The 19,520-nt window shown below is 45.9% G+C and overlaps 2 protein-coding genes across 5 annotated transcripts in view; one reads left to right on the forward strand and one right to left on the reverse strand.

Moving 5' to 3' along the window:
• LOC143806518 (uncharacterized) overlaps nt 1–19,520 on the forward strand; it is a 95,377-nt gene that overhangs the window by 61,854 nt on the left and 14,003 nt on the right. The gene's annotated exons all lie outside the window — the stretch shown is intronic.
• Nucleotides 1–19,520, reverse strand: part of SAAL1 (serum amyloid A like 1) — a 92,559-nt gene that overhangs the window by 13,247 nt on the left and 59,792 nt on the right. For all 4 annotated transcript variants that reach the window (XR_013221493.1, XM_077287135.1, XM_077287138.1 and 1 more), the window contains exons 4-6: nt 1,227–1,310; nt 1,073–1,152; nt 900–959 (exon numbers count right to left, since the gene is read on the reverse strand). Coding sequence is in view for 3 of the 4 variants with exons in the window: in XM_077287135.1 (XP_077143250.1) it covers nt 900–959; nt 1,073–1,152; nt 1,227–1,310 (224 nt within the window). In the remaining variant the exon portion in view is untranslated. The remainder of the gene's footprint in view (nt 1–899; nt 960–1,072; nt 1,153–1,226; nt 1,311–19,520) is intronic.

Genomic DNA, 19,520 nt, shown 5'->3' on the forward strand with positions numbered 1-19,520 from the left:
ACTTTATGACATGATCTAAACATAATGGACCTCCAGCGATCAGTGTGGGATAGCCTGGAAGTAAGGGCTCATTCCTCCTGCAGGGAAAGCATTACACATCCCCATTAATAGGTTGTATGTGTGATATAGGACAAGACTGGTCCCAAGAGAGAAGGAGTATGCATATAACATTCTGGATAAAAGATCAGGATCCTGAAAAGGAGACCCTCACCATTAATTCAGAATTCTTTAATAGGGGGCATGAAATGAGCTTTCTAAGATTAACAATATCCTCCACATCTTCCATGGGCATTTCTAGAGGGCAATTCTGAAAACCGGAATAACAACCTCACCAGACACACGACAAAGATTATACTGGGGCGCAGCTGCTGCGGCAGAGTAAGTTAAAGGGGTAAGAGGGCAAGAGATAAATTCCTACACAGCCTTCATTCACTCCACCGGAAATAGGAACTGAGACAAGCTCACAACAGTTGTTTTTTTTTTTAAGTTTTAGAAGTTTGGTTGTGGATTGTGTACTGAACCCCCGACTGATCATTAAAACAGGGGAAGAATCATTAAGAAGCACCCAGTTCTCCTAAGACTCTCAGTAGAACGTCAGTGGAGTCCATCTTTCTCCTTGGAGGAGATCAGTGCTCAGCTAAAAAGATTTCTTACCTCCATCTCCACCCCTCAAAATGTCTGTCAAAATTTACTATTTCAGTATTTACTGACAATGGACAGGTGTACTCATTGTACACATAAAATAGAATTTGCCGATTTTTACTTGTTTTATGTTTTCTCTGTTCATAGACATTCATAGAATCTGGAAAAGGCTGAGGAGATCCAACAGGACCTTCTCGTATGTTGACACCATATTCCGGCGATAATTCAGGCATGTTTGTGATGATACATGCACCTACCTGGTAGTTTCCAGCAGGGTTGGGGGGTCCGTGTCACACATCAGCAGCAGCAGGAAGTCTCTACAAAATGGCGAGAAGAACAAAAGTCATGAGCAAAGCCGAAAACAGTTAAAAGTCAATCGCTTATTGCTTTCTGATCAAACAGTGGTAAGTACTGAGCTCCGAGCACTTACCCCAAGTCCTCATTCTTACTGATGGCTATACATGTCTCCTGAAAGCACGCCATGTTACCCAGGATCCCCACACAGATCTCCTGAAGGGAAGAGACATTTTACAGGACGCTGTACTCTGTATATCAGTCTGATAATCCGGCATTTTATTACTTACTGTTAGACGGTTGCATTTTGACTTTGAGATGATGCCTAAAAATATTTCTGGAGCATTAAACTCCTTAAGGAAGAGCGCCACCTCCTGGAATAGAATAAAATCACAATTACATGGAATCTATATGACTAATAGTATATGTGATTATCAGTGATTAGAGCCAACTCCAGTCACTGCTGTTACAGTGGGTGACAACTGGGGCATGGTACAGTGCGGGATGCAATGGGGTTAAGGGGTATTCCAGTCACAAAATGTTTCTACTTTCCCTTTGATCCCCATTGTTTGTAGCCTTCCAAGTGTCCTAATAACTGATCGGTACCTCGGTCCACACCATTAGGCTCCTAAATTCTGTATTACGCTAAGGTGTCATCAGTAGAGTTGAGCGAATTTGTTCGGATTCGGTTACAAATACGATCGGCATCGAATATATATATTTTTTTTTATTCATTTGGAAATAAATGGAAAATGTTTAAGAACATCCTAAATAGGCACTGTAAGCGGTTTATACCTTGTGGGAATAAAAGGACTAGAAATAGGAAAAACCCAATGTGGCTAAACAAAGAAGTAAGACAGGCAATTAACAGTAAAAAGAAAGCATTTGCACTACTAAAGCAGGATGGCACCATTGAAGCTCTAAAAAACTATAGGGAGAAAAATACTTTATCTAAAAAACTAATTAAAGCTGCCAAAAAGGAAACAGAGAAGCACATTGCTAAGGAGAGTAAAACTAATCCCAAACTGTTCTTCAACTATATCAATAGTAAAAGAATAAAAACTGAAAATGTAGGCCCCTTAAAAAATAGTGAGGAAAGAATGGTTGTAGATGACGAGGAAAAGGCTAACATATTAAACACCTTCTTCTCCACGGTATTCACGGTGGAAAATGAAATGCTAGGTGAAATCCCAAGAAACAATGAAAACCCTATATTAAGGGTCACCAATCTAACCCAAGAAGAGGTGCGAAACCGGCTAAATAAGATTAAAATAGATAAATCTCCGGGTCCGGATGGCATACACCCACGAGTACTAAGAGAACTAAGTAATGTAATAGATAAACCATTATTTCTTATTTTTAGGGACTCTATAGCGACGGGGTCTGTTCCGCAGGACTGGCGCATAGCAATATACCAATATTCAAAAAGGGCTCTAAAAGTGAACCTGGAAATTATAGGCCAGTAAGTCTAACCTCTACTGTTGGTAAAATATTTGAAGGGTTTCTGAAGGATGTTATTCTGGATTATCTCAATGAGAATAACTGTTTAACTCCATATCAGCATGGGTTTATGAGAAATCGCTCATGTCAAACCAATCTAATCAGTTTTTATGAAGAGGTAAGCTATAGGCTGGACCACGGTGAGTCATTGGACGTGGTATAGCTCGATTTTTCCAAAGCGTTTGATACCGTGCCGCACAAGAGGTTGGTACACAAAATGAGAAGAATGCTTGGTCTGGGGGAAAATGTGTGTAAATGGGTTAGTAACTGGCTTAGTGATAGAAAGCAGAGGGTGGTTATAAATGGTATAGTCTCTAACTGGGTCGCTGTGACCAGTGGGGTACCACTGGGGTCGGTATTGGGACCTGTTCTCTTCAACATATTCATTAATGATCTGGTAGAAGGTTTACACAGTAAAATATTGATATTTGCAGATGATACAAAACTATGTAAAGCAGTTAATACAAGAGAAGATAGTATTCTGCTACAGATGGATCTGGATAAGTTGGAAACTTGGGCTGAAAGGTGGCAGATGAGGTTTAACAATGATAAATGTAAGGTTATACACATGGGAAGAAGGAATCAATATCACCATTACACACTGAATGGGAAACCACTGGGTAAATCTGACAGGGAGAAGGACTTGGGGATCCTAGTTAATGATAAACTTACCTGGAGCAGCCAGTGCCAGGCAGCAGCTGCCAAGGCAAACAGGATCATGGGGTGCATTAAAAGAGGTCTGGATACACATGATGAGAGCATTATACTGCCTCTGTACAAATCCCTAGTTAGACCGCACATGGAGTACTGTGTCCAGTTTTGGGCACCGGTGCTCAGGAAGGATATAATGGAACTAGAGAGAGTACAAAGGAGGGCAACAAAGTTAATAAAGGGGATGGGAGAACTACAATACCCAGATAGTTTAGCGAAATTAGGATTATTTAGTCTAGAAAAAAGACGACTGAGGGGCGATAATAACCATGTATAAGTATATAAGGGGACAATACAAATATCTCGCTGAGGATCTGTTTATACCAAGGAAGGTGACGGGCACAAGGGGGCATTCTTTGCGTCTGGAGGAGAGAAGGTTTTTCCACCAACATAGAAGAGGATTCTTTACTGTTAGGGCAGTGAGAATCTGGAATTGCTTGCCTGAGGAGGTGGTGATGGCGAACTCAGTCGAGGGGTTCAAGAGAGGCCTGGATGTCTTCCTGGAGCAGAACAATATTGTATCATACAATTATTAGGTTCTGTAGAAGGATGTAGATCTGGGGATTTATTATGATGGAATATAGGAATATAGGCTGAACTGGATGGACAAATGTCTTTTTTCGGCCTTACTAACTATGTTACTATGTTACTATGTATTTATTAATTCCAGAATAAACTATACAATACACACGTTTGCATTTGTTATTATCAATTACAGTATGGAATACAGATAGGTGCAATGCATCATCATATCTAAAAATATTGCAAAAGTAACAAACTGTGCATGTTGAATCACTGACGTCTTATAAATCACCTATTATATAACATTTAACTACATTAACTTTTAATAGTACGCTGCCAAGAAGAAAGTTCCATACAGATTTCACCCTTTAAGTGATGCCCCCCAAACCACGAGCCCAACTCTCACATAATTGTCAAGTTAATGGGGATTATAAAGTATTATAAGAAGAGTTCCATTTACCCCAAATCTTCTCGAATTTACCTGGACATCCTCTATTTTGATATAGTGTACGTTCATACGGGATGATCGAATTCACCAGATCGACCCATGCTCTGAGAGATGGGCAGGAACCACCCATCCATCATAATGCTAACACCTTCCGTGCCATAAAAAGTGCCTCTCGTAGAAATATTCCGGTATAATGATCCCAAGCTTCGGCATCCCACACCCCAAACAAGCAGATCAGTGGCTCAATTGGGACAGGAATCAGTAATAAGGATGTTAATAATGTCGTCACCTCCTTCCAATAATGAAGAATAACAGGGCACTTCCAAATCATATGAATGAAATCTGCATCACTTGAATGGCACCGCAAGCAATCTGACGAACGGAGGCGGCCCATTTTAAAAAGTCGCACCGGGGTCAAATAAGACTGATATATAATATACAACTGGGTCATTTTATTATTAATTGAGGGAGAGACTTTAGTTGGGGACTCCAGAATATCCTCCCAGTCTTCTCCCGATACATCAGGAAGAAGTCTATATCTATACTATAAACTCTGTCAAGGGGAAATGGGAGGATTTCCCCTTGACAGAGTTTATAGTAGACCCAACTCCCATGGACAACAAATAAGTATATAAGGAGGAAATAAGTCCTTGAGGGCCCTGTGAGTTGAGAATACCTATCAAAGGTAAAGATGAAATAGCTCGATCTGTACCCATATTCCGCATTTGTGATTGAAAGGCTGATCTTAGCTGTAGATAACGGAAGAACTGAGATCTCGGAATACTGTGGGTATTCTGTAGTTGTTCAAAGGATACAAAGATCCCTTGGTTATATACATCTCTCACCGAGAGAACACCATATGAAATCCAAAAATCAGTGGATGGATGGCTCAATAATCCCGGAAAGTAACTATTATTCCACAGGGGCATTTTAACTACTACATCTACAAATCCAATGACTTTAATTTGCCTCCATATTAATCGTGCCAGCCGGAGCAAAGGCAGCAAACGGGGAGCATTAACTTTCTCTGTCCACTGGGGTTTCTAGAACTAATCAACCCGGGCAGAATGAAACAAATGGCTCTCCGAGTTAGGCAGGGAATTATTGGGCATCCATTTATTTATCGCCTTAGCCTGGCCGGCGAGATAATATAAGTAGAAGTCCGGCAGAGCCACCCCACCCCCCTGCTTCGGCCTCTGTAATACATATAATTTAAGTTTGGGTCTAGTTTTTCCCCATATAAAGGATGTAACCAGGGAATTTAAACTCGCAAAGACGTGTTTGGGTATGCGCATGGCACTATGTTGAAGGCAGTAGCTAAGTTTAGTGAGCAATATCATTTTTATTAGGTTAATACGGCCGGCGACAGAAAGCGGGAGTTTGTTCCAGGTTGTAAATTTAATTTTAACCAAATCTAATAGTGGATAGATATTAAGTTGCAGATCTAATTGGCTATGTTTAGACATGTGGATACCTAAATATTTGAAACTGGAGACAATGGGTAGCGACGAGAGAGTTTCAAGGCAGGGTGCCGGGGTATGTGAGAGAGGGAACAAAGCAGATTTATCCCAGTTTATATAGAGACCGGAGAATTTACTAAATTTATCTATAGTCGCTATCACTTGTGGTAACGTTTCCTCTACTTTGTCCATAAATATTATCATGTCATCAGCATAAAGACCAATGGCATCCACTCGATCTGCAATATTTATTCCCTTAATGTCATCGGAGGTCCTTATGCTTATTGCCAAAGCCTCTATTGCCAAGGCGAAGAGAGCCGGGGATAGAGGACATCCCTGACGAGTTCCCCTATATAGGGAAAAGGGCTCAGAAATGGCATTATTCACAACTATACGTGCCCTGGGCTTCATATATAGTATATCTATCCCTCTCAAAAATGTATCCCCAAAACCGTATTTCCTTAAACACGCAGATAGGAAGGGCCACTCGAGAGAGTCAAAAGCCTTGGCTGTATCTAACGATGCCAATGCCCAGCTATTATCTGTTTCTAGAGAGCTATACTGAATCACTGACTGAACCCGTCTAATATTAATGGAGGTGCTTTTTCCAGGCATAAAGCCAGTCTGGTCTGGGTTTATAAGGTCTAATATGATTGTGTTCAGTCTAGTAGCCAAGATTTTAGTAAAGATTTTATAATCTACATTTACCAACAATATAGGACGATACGATCCACATTCCAAAGGATCCTTCCCCTCTTTCCTTTATTTGCATCATAAAATGTTTCGGGCATAGATCCTCCCTCCCATATTTCCCGAAGTACCTTCAATAAGAGTGGCGCCAGTTGATCACGGTATTTCTTGTAAAGCTCAATGGGAAACCCATCAGGCCCAGGGGCTTCCCCGGGGGCCATATCCGCCATAGCATGTTCTACTTCCTCCAAGGTGAACTCAGCGTCCATAAAAGGCCCGCTGGGTTGGACTCAATAAAGGAAACACTATATCTGATAAATAATCCAAACATTCAAAAACATCAAGACCACTACCAGATCTATATAACGCTTCATAGTAATCATGAAAACATTGAAGTATCTCATCTGTAGAAGATACCAGCGAGCCGTCAAGTGTGCGGATTTGTAGTATAGTGTTAGAGGTATTATGTTGGCGTACTAAGAAAGCAAGGAGTGTACTGGTCTGGTTCCCTAGTTCAAAGTAGGATTGATGGGTAAAGAATAATTTGCGTTTTGACTTAGCGTCCGCATGTTGAGCATATAACCTCTGGGAGGCGAGCCACTCAGCCCTGTTACCACTAGTTTGACTAGTTATATAGGCAGCCTCCGAGTCTTTCAGCCGCTGCTTTATCTCATCATCTTCCCTCGCCGTCATCCTTTTAATATAGGAAATTGTGGAGGACAAGCACCCCTTAAATAGGCTTTTAGGGTATCCCAAAACAGACCAAGATTTTGGGGTTCCGGATGAGTTGAGGTGAAACAATTCAGCTGGTCAACCGTTCTAACACTAGAGTCAATTAATTTTAACCAGAAAGGATTCAACTTCCAGGACATATTATTATATGATTGGCCATATTTAAGTTTAAGGATAACTGGACTGTGGTCCGAAATCCCTCTATTGCCATGTTCAACACTATCCACCCACAGTGCCAAATTACTAGAACCGAATATGTAGTCTATGCGAGATAAAGATTGCCTGGTGGACGAGTGGCAGGTATACCCTTTAGTCTCAGGGTGACGCACTCTCCATAAGTCCAGCCATAAGCTACCACCCATAAACAACGCCAACTGGGAGGGGGGCCGGGACAGGAGCTCCCCAGTCGTCACGTCATCCAGTCTCAATCTGTCCAGAGAACCATCCATGACTAGGTTAAAATCTCCCATACAAACACTAGCGTCAGGATAATTTAATAAGAAACCCAATGCCATGCGAAGGACTGACGTGCTAGCTGGGGGGGTTATAGATACATAATATCACATATTCTCGCGAGTTAACAAATGCATGCACAAAGACAAAGCGACCCTCAGGATCCCGTCGTGCTTCCCTGGCCTCCCATCTAACATCCCTGTGTATTAACAAAGAGACCCATCTCGAGTAGCTGGTGTGGAATGCGTGGAGAGACCACTGCACCCACGTTTTTTGTGTATATCGGGCTGTATCTCTAGTCAGATGCTTTCCACTAGTGTTACAATATGCAGGCGATACCGTTTAATCTGCGAGAATACTTTGATTTTCTTCCGGGGGGTTTTAATACCTCGTATATTCCAGGTCATAAATATGATCTCAGATCCCATGTTTATACTTAAAAGAAAGGAAGATGTGAATTATTACTCGGGTCAGGTTCAGAGACACCACACAAGGCATAAAAATAGTATTGGCTGCGACCGTACACATTGAACAATCAAAACTAATACAAAAAACCAAACACAACATAACTTGAACAGTAGAGTACAATCCTGTACTCCTACGATCAAATAGAAAAGGGGATACCCTCACTGACTCAGCGTCCGGTATTATTGTTAAGCTCAGCACCCATATGAAGAGCTCCTTTTTATGTTGCCATTAGACAGAAAGGGCAAATTAGGAGTCTTTCACAGTAGACAAAAAGCTATATAGAAAGAAATACCAGAAATACAATTTGTATAAACTGAGGAAAAACACTTCTGAAAATAATCCTTAAAAAAATTCCATCAGACCAAAAGATAGTATAAAATATATTTTTATTTTAACCCCTTCCCGACCTTTGACGCCACGTAGGCGTCATGAAAGTCGGTGCCAATCCGACCTGTGACGCCTATGTGGCGTCATGGAAAGATCGCGTCCCTGCAGATCGGGTGAAAGGGTTAACTCCGATTTCACCCGATCTGCAGAGACAGGGGGAGTGGTACTTCAGCCCAGGGGGGGTGGCTTCACCCCCCCGTGGCTACGATCGCTCTGATTGGCTGTTGAAAGTGAAACAGCCAATCCGAGCGATTTGTAATATTTCACCTATGAAAATGGTGAAATATTACAATCCAGCCATGGCCGATGCTGCAATAGCATCTGCCATGGCTGGAGACCCCGATCTGCCCCTCCCAACCAATCGCCCCCCCAGTCGTCCTTTCTGCCCCGATCTCCTGTCCGCTCCCCTCCTCCCTCCTGTCCGCTCCCCCGGTCCTCTTGTCCGCTCCCCAGGTCCTCCGATCCCCCCCCCCGTGTTCCGATCCCACCCCCCCATAATTACCTAGCTTCGATGTCCCTCCCGGTGTCCGGCCGTCTTCTCCATGGGCGCCGCCATCTTGGAAAATGGCGGGCGCATGCGCAGTGCGCCCGCCGAATCTGCCAGCCGGCAGATTCATTACAAGTACATTTTGATCGATGTGGTAGGTTCTATCGCAGCGATCAAAATAAAAAAATAATAAATAAACCCCCATCCTTTATCACCCCCATAGGTAGGGACAATAATAAAATAAAGAAAATATTTTTTTTTTTTCCCACTAGGGTTAGAACTAGGGTTAGAACTAGGGGTAGGGTTAGGGGTAGGGTTAGGGTTAGGGGTAGGGTTAGGGTTACGGGTAGGGTTAGGGGTAGGGGTAGGGTTATGGCATGTGCACACAGTGCGGATTTGGCTGCGGATCCGCAGCGGATCGGCAGCGGATCGGCCGCGGATCCGCAGCGGATTGGCCGCGCATCCGCAGCGGATTGGCCGCGGATCCGCAGCGGATTGGCCGCGGATCCGCAGCGGATTGGCCGCGGATCCGCAGCGGATTGGCCGCGGATCCGCAGCGGATTGGCCGCGGATCCGCAGCGGATTGGCCGCTGCGAATTCGAAGCAGTTTTCCATCAGGTTTACAGTACCATGTACACCTATGGAAAACCAAATCCGCTGTGCCCATGGTGCGGAAAATTCCGTGCAGAAACGCTGCGTTGTATTTTCCGCAGCATGTCAATTCTTTGTGCGGATTCCGCAGCGTTTTACACCTGTTCCTCAATAGGAATCCGCAGGTGAAATCCGCACCAAAAAACACTGGAAATCTGCTGTAAATCCGCAGGTAAAACGCAGTGCCTTTTACCTGCAGATTTTTCAAAAATCGTGCGGAAAAATCTCACACGAATCCGCAACGTGGGCACATAGCCTTAGGGTTAGGGTTGGAATTAGGGCTAGGGTTTGAAATAGGGTTAAGATTAGGCTTGTGGTTAGGGTTACGGATAGGGTTAGGGGTGTGTTGGGGTTACAGTTGTGGTTAGGGTTGGGATTAGGGTTACGGTTGGGATTAGGATTAGGGTTGGAATTAGGGTTACGGGTGTGTTGCGGTTAGGGTTGTGGTTAGGGGTGTGTTGGGGTTAGGGTTGTGATTAGGGTTATGGCTACAGTTGGGATTAGGATTAGGGGTGTGTTGGGGTTAGTGTTGAAGTTAGAATTGAGGGGTTTCCACTGTTTAGGCACATCAGGGGTCTCCAAACGCAACATGGCGCCACCATTGATTCCAGCCAATCTTGCGTTCAAAAAGTCAAATGGTGCTCCCTCCCTTTCAAGCCCCGACGTGCGCCCAAACAGTGGTTTACCCCCACATTTGGGGTACCAGCGTACTCAGGACAAACTGGGCAACAACTGTTGGGGTCCAATTTCTCCTGTTACCCTTGCAAAAATAAAAAATTACTTGCTAAAACATAATTTTTGAGGAAAGAACAATTATTTTTTATTTTCACGGCTCTGCGTTATAAACTTCTGTGAAGCACTTGGTGGTTGAAAGTGCTCACCACACATCTAGATAAGTTCCTTCGGGGGTCTAGTTTCCAAAATGGGGTCACTTGTGGGTGGTTTCTACTGTTTAGGCATATCAGGGGCTCTGCAAACGTAACATGATGCCCGCAGACCATTCCATCAAAGTCTGCATTTCAAATGTCACTACTTCCCTACCGAGCCCTGATGTGTGCCCAAACAGTAGTTTACCCCCACATATGGGGTATCAGCGTACTCACAACAAACTGGGCAACAAAATATTGGGGTCCAATTTCTCCTGTTACCCTTGTGAAAATAAAAAATTGCTTGCTAAAACATCTTTTTTGAGGAAAGAAAAATGATTTTTTATTTTCACGGCTCTGCGTTGTAAACTTCTGTGAAGCACTTGGGGGTTGAACGTGCTCACCACACATCTAGAGGAGTTCCTTGGGGGGTCTAGTTTCCAAAATGGGGTCACTTGTGGGGGGTTTCTACTGTTTAGGCATATCAGGGGCTCTGCAAACGTAACATGATGCCCGCAGACCATTCCATCAAAGTCTTCATTCCAAAACGTCACTACTTCCCTTCCGAGCCCCGGCATGTGCCCAAACAGTGGTTTACCCCCACATATGGGGTATCAGCGTACTCAGGAGAAACTGGACAACAACTTTTGGGGTCCAATTTCTCCTGTTACTCTTGCAAAAATAAAAAATTCTGGGCTAAAAAAATATTTTTGAGGAAAGGAAACATTTATTATTTTCACGGCTCTGCGTTATAAACTTCTGTGAAGCACTTGGGGGTTCAAAGTGCTCACCACACATCTAGATAAGTTCCCTTGGGGGTCTAGTTTCCAAAATGGAGTCACTTGTGGGGAGTTCCTACTGTTTAGGCACATCAGGGGCTCTGCAAACGCAACCTGACGCCCGCAGAGCATTCCATCAAAGTCTGCATTTCAAAACGTCACTACTTCCCTTCCGAACCCCGACGTGTGCCAAAACAGTGGTTTACCCCCACATATGGGGTATCAGCGTACTCAGGAGAAACTGGACAACAACTTTTGGGGTCCAATTTCTCCTGTTACCCTTGGGAAAATAAAAAATTGTGGGCTAAAAAATCATTTTTGAGAAAAGAAAAATTATTTTTTATTTTCATGGCTCTGCGTTATAAACTTCTGTGAAGCACTTGGGGGTTTAAAGTGCTCACCACACATCTAGATTAGTTCCTTGGGAGGTCTAGTTTCCAAAATGGGGTCACTTGTGCGGGAGCTCCAATGTTTAGGCACACGGGCTCTCCAAACGCGACATGGTGTCCGCTAATGATTGGAGCTAATTTTCCATTCAAAAAGCCAAATGGCGTGCCTTCCCTTCCGAGCCCTGCCGTGCGCCCAAACAGTGGTTTACCCCCACATATGGGGTATCATCGTACTCAGGACAAACTGGACAACAACATTTGGGGTCCAATTTCTCCTATTACCCTTGGGAAAATAAAAAATTCTGGGCTAAAAATCATTTTTGAGGAAAGAAAAATTATTCACACACGACTCCTGTGCGGGGCAGTGGCATCCTGAAACTGGTCAGTACTAACATACTATTGTTTATATTAGGTTGGCATTTTTGGCAGCACGTTGATAGTAATAATATATTAATTGTTGAATTCCTTGTGCACTATTTTTATAATCACATCTGTTTGGTTTTGTATGCAACTTTTTATCAATGCACTATTGCACTTTATTATAAATTGAATATTTGGTTGCTACTCATGGAGGGTGTGTGTATATATATGGGGATATACATACATATTATTCACTAATTTATTTTATTTAATGTTTCACTCAGTATATTATTATAATATTATTTGCTGCATTATATTTATTTAATTTTTACTGATCAGTTTAGGATTGCCATGTCCTGCACATACGGGATTTATATTTTATATTAACTCATCAATCCCTAGAATACCTCGACTGGAGGAGTTTATATAATACCAATACTGTTTATTATACATTTTATATTCTAATAATGAAATAATTTGTGGACATTATTTTTTAAAATATTTTTTTAATAAAAATTTCCATATATTTTGTTTGTGTGTTCCTGTTATTGTCATTTATTTTTAAAATAAAAATATATTTTATACTATATCTTTTGGTCTGATGGAATTTTTTTAAGGATTATTTTCACAGTAGACACCCTGTAGGACCGTAACCATTCGGCAACCTCCGCCGGGTCCGTGAAGAATAAGGAGGAACTGTCGTGGACAATGCGGAGTCGAGCTGGATAAAGCATGGAGTAAATAATATTTTTATCCCGAAGTTGTTTCTTGATTTCCATAAACCGCGCCCGCTGTTTCTGGAGCTCCATGGAGAAGTCCGGGAAAATCGATATGGTAGCATTGTTGAATTTGATAGGACCCTTCTGCCGCGCCAAGCGAAGAATAGCATCCCTATACCTGCAGTTGAGGAGGCGTGCCAAAAGAGGTCTAGGCGGAGCTCCAGGGGGGAGAGGTCTCGTTGGGACCCTATGGGCCCTCTCCAGCGAGAATGTTGAGGAGAATCCGTTCCCCAGAGAGGTTTTAAGCCAATCTTCCAGGAATTGTTCAGGCTGCTGACCCTCTGAGCGTTCTGGCAGGCCAATAATTCGAATGTTATTGCGGTGTAATCTATTCTCCAGGTCATCTGCCTTTTGTTTCCAGGCATTTATAGAACCAGCGGCTTTTCCCAGGGTAGTCTCCATAGGGGTGATAGTATCCTCTATATGGGACACTCGTGTTTCAACCTCTGAAATACGCCCTCTCATGGCCTGCATGTCATGCCGCAGACGACCCACCTCAGTGTGCACGTCCTCTATCTTTTCAGTAAGGGATGATCTAGTGAGGGATATAGCCTGCATTAATTGCTCAGATGCTTGTTTAAGGGTCAGTTCTTCTTGCTCTCCCTCCTCATTACTATCGGAGAGGCGATTTTTACGCTGGGCCGGCGTAGAATTATTCCTGAGAGCGTGTACATTATCAGGGGGATCTTCCCTGGCGTATTTCCTTAATTTGTCAGCAGCCCCTGCTCCTTTGGAGTGATGCATGGTGGACAGCAGAAGGAGCTACACAAGTCAGCGGGCACAACAGGATATAGGGCTGTATCCCAGAGAAAGAAGACCACTGAACAGGTAGCTGGCGTATAGAGAGTTGTAAAAGGTATCAGTTGTAGCAGTCACTGAGGTGCTATATATCGGAGTGGGCTCACAGTCTCCACAGGAGGATCAGCAGGGAGGGGGTTAATCCCTCCAAAGTTATGGCGCCGGCAGGAGAAGTGTCTGTCTGGCAGGGGGGGGGGGGGGGGGCGCAGGGCCCAATCTTTCAGGGCACACATCACACGACCCCTGTATTATCCCAGGCTATCCGCTCACCTCCCGGGCAGCACCGCGCTCACCGCTGAAGTCCGCAGCTCCACCGGGTCCAGCTGAGGAGAAGCCCGGTATCAAAAGAAGCCGGCGCTGCGTCCTATCCCGCTGGAGCGCGCGCACCAAGATGGCCGCCGCTGCACAGGTACCCTCCGTCCGTCCAGGCCACTCACAGATTTCTGAGTCCCGGGTCCTCACGGCAGCCGTTCGGGAAGGTTACCCGACTCCTGGGGTCCCACGGCGCCAATGCCAGCCGATACCGCTGGTAAATAAGGGGTCTTAATGGCAGGATACGATCAGGACGGCCGGAGCTCTCACGAGGCACGTCTCTCCTCCACAGCTACATAGCCACGCCCCCATCGGCATAGAATATTGGAACACAGCTGAATATCATTAGAGTCAATGGGAGTAGAATTTACTGAATATGTTCAGAACCAATCATCAAACATACAATCGGCACGAATAGAGCACCAATATGGCAAATTCAGATTCAGCGACCAAATCCGAACAAATTCGCTCAACTCTAGTCATCAGCCGAGGTCTGAAGGTGATAATTTCCATCTGTCCTCGACTTAGAGGTGTACTGTGGTGAAAATAGGGATTTTTGTGTACTCACCGTAAAATCCTTTCCGTGGGTGTATGCTGCTGCCACTAGGAGGCTGACACTAAGTGATACAAAAAAAGTAGTATACACCTTCCTGCCAGCTCTCATTTAACCAGTTCGGTGAAAAAGCAGTAGGAGATCAATAAACAATATATGAGCGTATAACATGTCACATTATATATGAGAGTATAGCATGTTAAATTATAAAACAAGCGCAAGCTAATAATAGGGTGGGAGCTGTGCCCCCCAATGAATGGCTCGGAGAAAGGGATATTACAGCGAGTGCACAAAAATCCCTATTTCTCATACGCCTCATTGGGGGACACAGACCGTGAGACGTCCCAAAGCAGTCGCTGGGTGGGGACAACATCACATCAGGCCCTATGTAAGGCTACTTTCACACTATCGTCGTGCACTGCACATCGCTATGCGACGTTGCAGCGCACCGACGCATAGTGTGGAAGCGCCGCACAACGGGGGCAGCGGATGCCCCCGTTGTGCGGGGAGGCGGGGGTGGAGTTCCGGCCGCGCATGTGCAGTCGGAAATGCTGCAGACGACGCACCAAAAAACGTTACATGCAACGTTTTTTGGTGGCGACGGTCCGACGCAACCGTCGCACGACGGTTGCGTCGTGTTGCACTGCGTCGCTAGCAAGCACTTTTGCAGGATGCGTTTTTTCTTCAAAACGACGCATAGCGACGTGCAGTGCACGATGCTAGTGTGAAAGTAGCCTAACCGCTACTTACAAGTGTGACACCATGGCCTGCAGAGTCCGCCTGTCCAGACTCACATCTGTGGAAGTCTGGGAATTAGTGTGCTTTAAGAATGCATGCGGACTGGACGACCTCGCAAGCTTGCAGGTGTGCTGTGCCAACGTCTGGTGCCTAGAATCAAAGAAACCTCGATAGACAGGGAGATAGGCTGACATCTAACACGGAAGGACTCCTGGATGGTGTAACAAATCCACCAAGCTAACATGGCCGATGAAACGGCTAAACCCTTCCTGAAACCATCAGGAAGCTGTCCTCTTACAGTCAGGTAGCCCAAATCAAGTGTCCAACCTTCGGAAGGACGCCGTCCTCAAGACGTACCTACTGAGAGCACTTACCACGTTCACAATATGGGGAACCCATTCCGTTATGTGGGCTGGTGCGGAAAGAGATAAGGGAAGAACGATGCCCTCATAACTGTGGGAATACAATACCACCTTGGTAACAAGGTGCGGGGATGGCCTGAGGGCAACCTTGCCTTGATGGTAATAAGGGAAAAAGTCTGAAAGAACAGAGCGGCTAGCTCGGAAGACTCGTCAGGATGAGGAGATCGCAGAGAAAAAAGGGGCGACCTTCCCTGATAGTAAAGTCTGTTTGGATCAAAAGGAGTCTACTGTAAGACTCCCAGGATCATTAAGGTCCCAAACATCTAACGGTATGCGATAGGGAAGAACCACATGTGAAGACTCCCTGCGAGGAAGTCCATATTTGCAGTTTTGTTGCAATAAGACAGAAAAATACTAGTTCTTTAAACGAGAAAAACCTGACATCGTCAGTGCGGATCTCCCAGGATCACTGGGGCCCTTCCTGCTTCCGAAAAGATCTCAGAAGTAGTGGAAGAGGGGTGAAAGAAACTGGTGCCATGGAAGGACCAGAGCATGCACTGTGATGGCTTTTGGACTTTGAGGCCGAACCATGAACTTATAGTACATTGGCATTCAGTCTGGACGCCATCCGACCTACATCTGGAGTGCTCAAGAGAAGACGGATCTGATGGAAGACTTCCGGGTGAAGTTCCCACTCACATGAGGCGGGACCCTGGCAGCGTCCGCCAACCACAGTTCTACTCCTGAGATGTGTAGTGCCGAGATCACCAAATGATAGATCGTGGCACAACAGAGAATGTGAGGTACCTCGGCCATGACACCTGACCGTGGGTACCTGCTAGATGATTGACGTATGGGACAGACGTGGGATTGTCCGATTGAAACGGATTGGGTGACCCGCCAGAAGGCAGTGAACCTGCCGTAAAACTAGCCATACCGTTCGGATACCCAGAACAATGATTAGGAGAAGAGGACTGGCATCGGTAGTCACTAATAACCATTAAACTGGGAGAAAGGATCTCCCCTGGATGAGGAAGGAGCTCAGAGACTACCCTCTGAAAGCCTGATTGAGCTGCAGAAAACGAGAGGAGCGAAGGAAAATGCTTCGATTGTCGTCACCAATTTTCCTCAGAACCCTCCTAACAAATCGAATGGAAAGAGGGGAGTGTGAACAAGTGCACAAGCTCCCTGTTGAAGGGTCACAGCCTTGTCTCAAGGGAGAATCACCAACCTTCTGGAAGATTCCAGGATCATCCTCAAAAAAGGATATCTGCTGGGCTGGAAATGAGGGAAAAACTTGTCTAAGTTTAGCTGCCAGCCCAGGAGAGAGAGGGTATAGCAAGAGATATAGACGACTCAGCGCAGGGCTGGAAGAGCGGCTAGAAAGTCGACCAGATAGGGCAGGATGACTACGCCTCTAGGGTGCAAGAGGAACGTGACAGCTGCCATAACCCCTGCGAACACTCTGGGTGCGGTAGCAAGGCCGAAGGACAAGGTCGTGATTTGAAAATGCTGTTCGCAATAGGGAAAGCGAAGGAATTTTTGCAGAGGAGAAAACACAGGAATGTGAAGGTAAGCATCCCGAATGTCGGTGGATGCCAGAAACTCCACCCTTTTTCTGTTGAAGTAATGGCTGAGCGGAGGAACTCCATCCGAAGAAGGGGGACCTTGTCAAGCTTGGTAGAAGTTTGAGGTTCAGGGTTGGTCTTACTTTTCGGTCCCCATTTTGGAACCAAGATCCCTTAGATCTACAGTAGACCGTCCTGGACAACTGATCCACTGCTGTTTGAGTCTATAGGAAATCAAAATAGTTAAGGTCCCTGACCAAGAGAACATGGCTCTAGTAACACATGCGGCGGCTAAGGAAGGGTAGAGCGCTGACCTGGAGGCCGCAACACGGAACGAACTAGATATGCTATCTGACAGTCCGTTGTATTTTAAATTGATGACCCATCGGGTAGGGATACTGGTAGGCATACCACAGGAGATTCTACCCAGTTAATATGCCAAGTGGCAGAATGCGCGGCTGCATGCAGAAGGTTAGGAAAAAAATATCTCTTGCTATCGCCGCTGTCGTTTGATGGTGCGGAGATAAAATGATGAACCCTCGATCCACCATCCTCTTAACAGGGAAGTGGAGAGGGATCATCCGCCTTCTTGCATCATCTGCTAAATAGTGGAGATGCAGAGGGTGTGTTTGGACGCCAAAAAGGGAGCCACTGTACATCCACAGAGTTAAGGTCCTTGGGTGGACAGGGCTGGTTGTCCGGCGTTAGGCCTGGCTGTAGTAGAGAATACATGGAGGCGGCACTCCATGTGTTCATCTATCGATGGTGTGGGGAGATCGGTGCCCTTTAAAAGGACCCGTCGCCCCTAAGAATCAGACCAAGCATGGCATCTCACGTCTTAGGTGGGTATACGTGGAGTGGACCCGAGTGTTTGCATATTGGCTGAAGAAAAAAAAAAAAAAGATACCGCGCTTGCAGAGGTTTCTGTCCAATGGATAGCTTATCCGGACGCTCTCTATCCGGGTGAATGGCAAATCCTCTGCGAGGGAGTTTAGTTTCCTCATGTGGGACACTGCGTGATCTAGAGTAGAACCAAACTCCTCATCCATCTACAGAGATTGGTTGATGATATAAATAGGCGAATCCATCCTTTTCTGAAGTTCTGGTGAGTCTGGAACCAAGGCAATATCCGATCCATATTCAGAGACTTGTTCTCAGCAAATCATTGATGAGGGATCAGGAAATGAAACTTCCGTTTTCTAGGCGCGTGTACGTTTCGAGACGCCTGTACGTTTCTAGAAAACTTGTGGCTCTTGCTAGCCTACGGCTCGCATGAAGGAAAGGGACATCTATATTGGTGCTGCGAGCACTCCGAGCCACAGAGGGGTCACGGAGGGATTCAATCTCTTGTCAGAGAATCCATGTGTTGCGGCAGTGACGAAGCCCACTCAGGGAACTAGGTACTCTGGGATAAGCTGGGATCGGCGGCGGAGGGCTCCTGAGCTCATTTAGGGTGACCGGCTTCGGACTGGTCATGTGCCCTTAAGACTAGGGAATACTGGTCATGTACCTTTAAGACCAGGAATACTGGTCATTTGCCTTTAAGACCAGGAATACTGGTCCTGTACCTTTATGCAGTACTTCCTTACTCGGTTGCAGAGTCGTTGTGCCTCTTTAATGCAAAACCATAGACCGTGTGTGTGTGTGTGTGTGCCGGCAGGGTGGACCTAGATGGCCACTGGGAGTTGCAGAGGTGGTAAAGTCTCGCAGAGAGCGAGAGGTGCCAATTTGGTGGGCGGAGCCACAAACACTATGTGGGTGGAGCCTCGTTACTTCCATGAATAGGCCCAAGCTGGGGCCTAAATTTCTGCAGCCGGCGTGAGCAATACCAGCATTGCCGAGGGAAGCGATCGCTCCCGTGCCAGGGAAGAAGCGCCAGAAAAGGTGGGCGGAGCCGCCTTAGTGCGCCATCGTGCGGGTGCTTCCGGGATGCGGCCTACACATCGGCCGAAGCCGGGGGCTAAATTTTTGTAGCCGGCCAGAGAGTTACCTCAGGGAGGTGGGCCACAGGGAAGCTGAGGCTGCCTGTGAGCATGTGAATATCCCACTGTAGAAGCTCACGGCTGACTGGATCCACTCACCATTGGTGCGCGTCCCGGCATGGAGCCTCCGCGATGACTGGATTTCAGCACCGAGGAAAGCGCACGGACTCTACTGCAGGTGCAGGGATAGAGGGATAAACCTCCCTTTGTTAGGGAGGTGGAGAGGAACCGTCTGCCTCCTTGTGCCATCCGCTTTCACAGTGGTGGGACAGTGGGGGTTGCTCGGACGCCATAGAGAGGGGCCTCTGTACATCCACGGAGTTCAGTCCCCGGGTGGACAGGGCCAGTTGTCCGGCATTAGGCCTGGCTCCAGAGGAGGATACATGGAGGCGACACTCCATGTGGTCGCCTGCTGCTGGTGTGGGGAGATCGGGACCCGAAGGAACCGTCGCCCCTGAAGTGAGCTCAGGCATGGCTTCCCACGTCGCAGGAGAGGGTACGGGGAGGTATACTCGCCGTGCTCGCCTGTTGGACACTAAGCAAGAACTGGTTCTCTGAGAGCCAGCAGGAGGGTGTATACTGCAGGGGA

Source organism: Ranitomeya variabilis, chromosome 2 (genome assembly GCF_051348905.1).
Source record: "Ranitomeya variabilis isolate aRanVar5 chromosome 2, aRanVar5.hap1, whole genome shotgun sequence".
Classification (NCBI taxonomy): Eukaryota; Metazoa; Chordata; class Amphibia; order Anura; family Dendrobatidae; genus Ranitomeya; species Ranitomeya variabilis.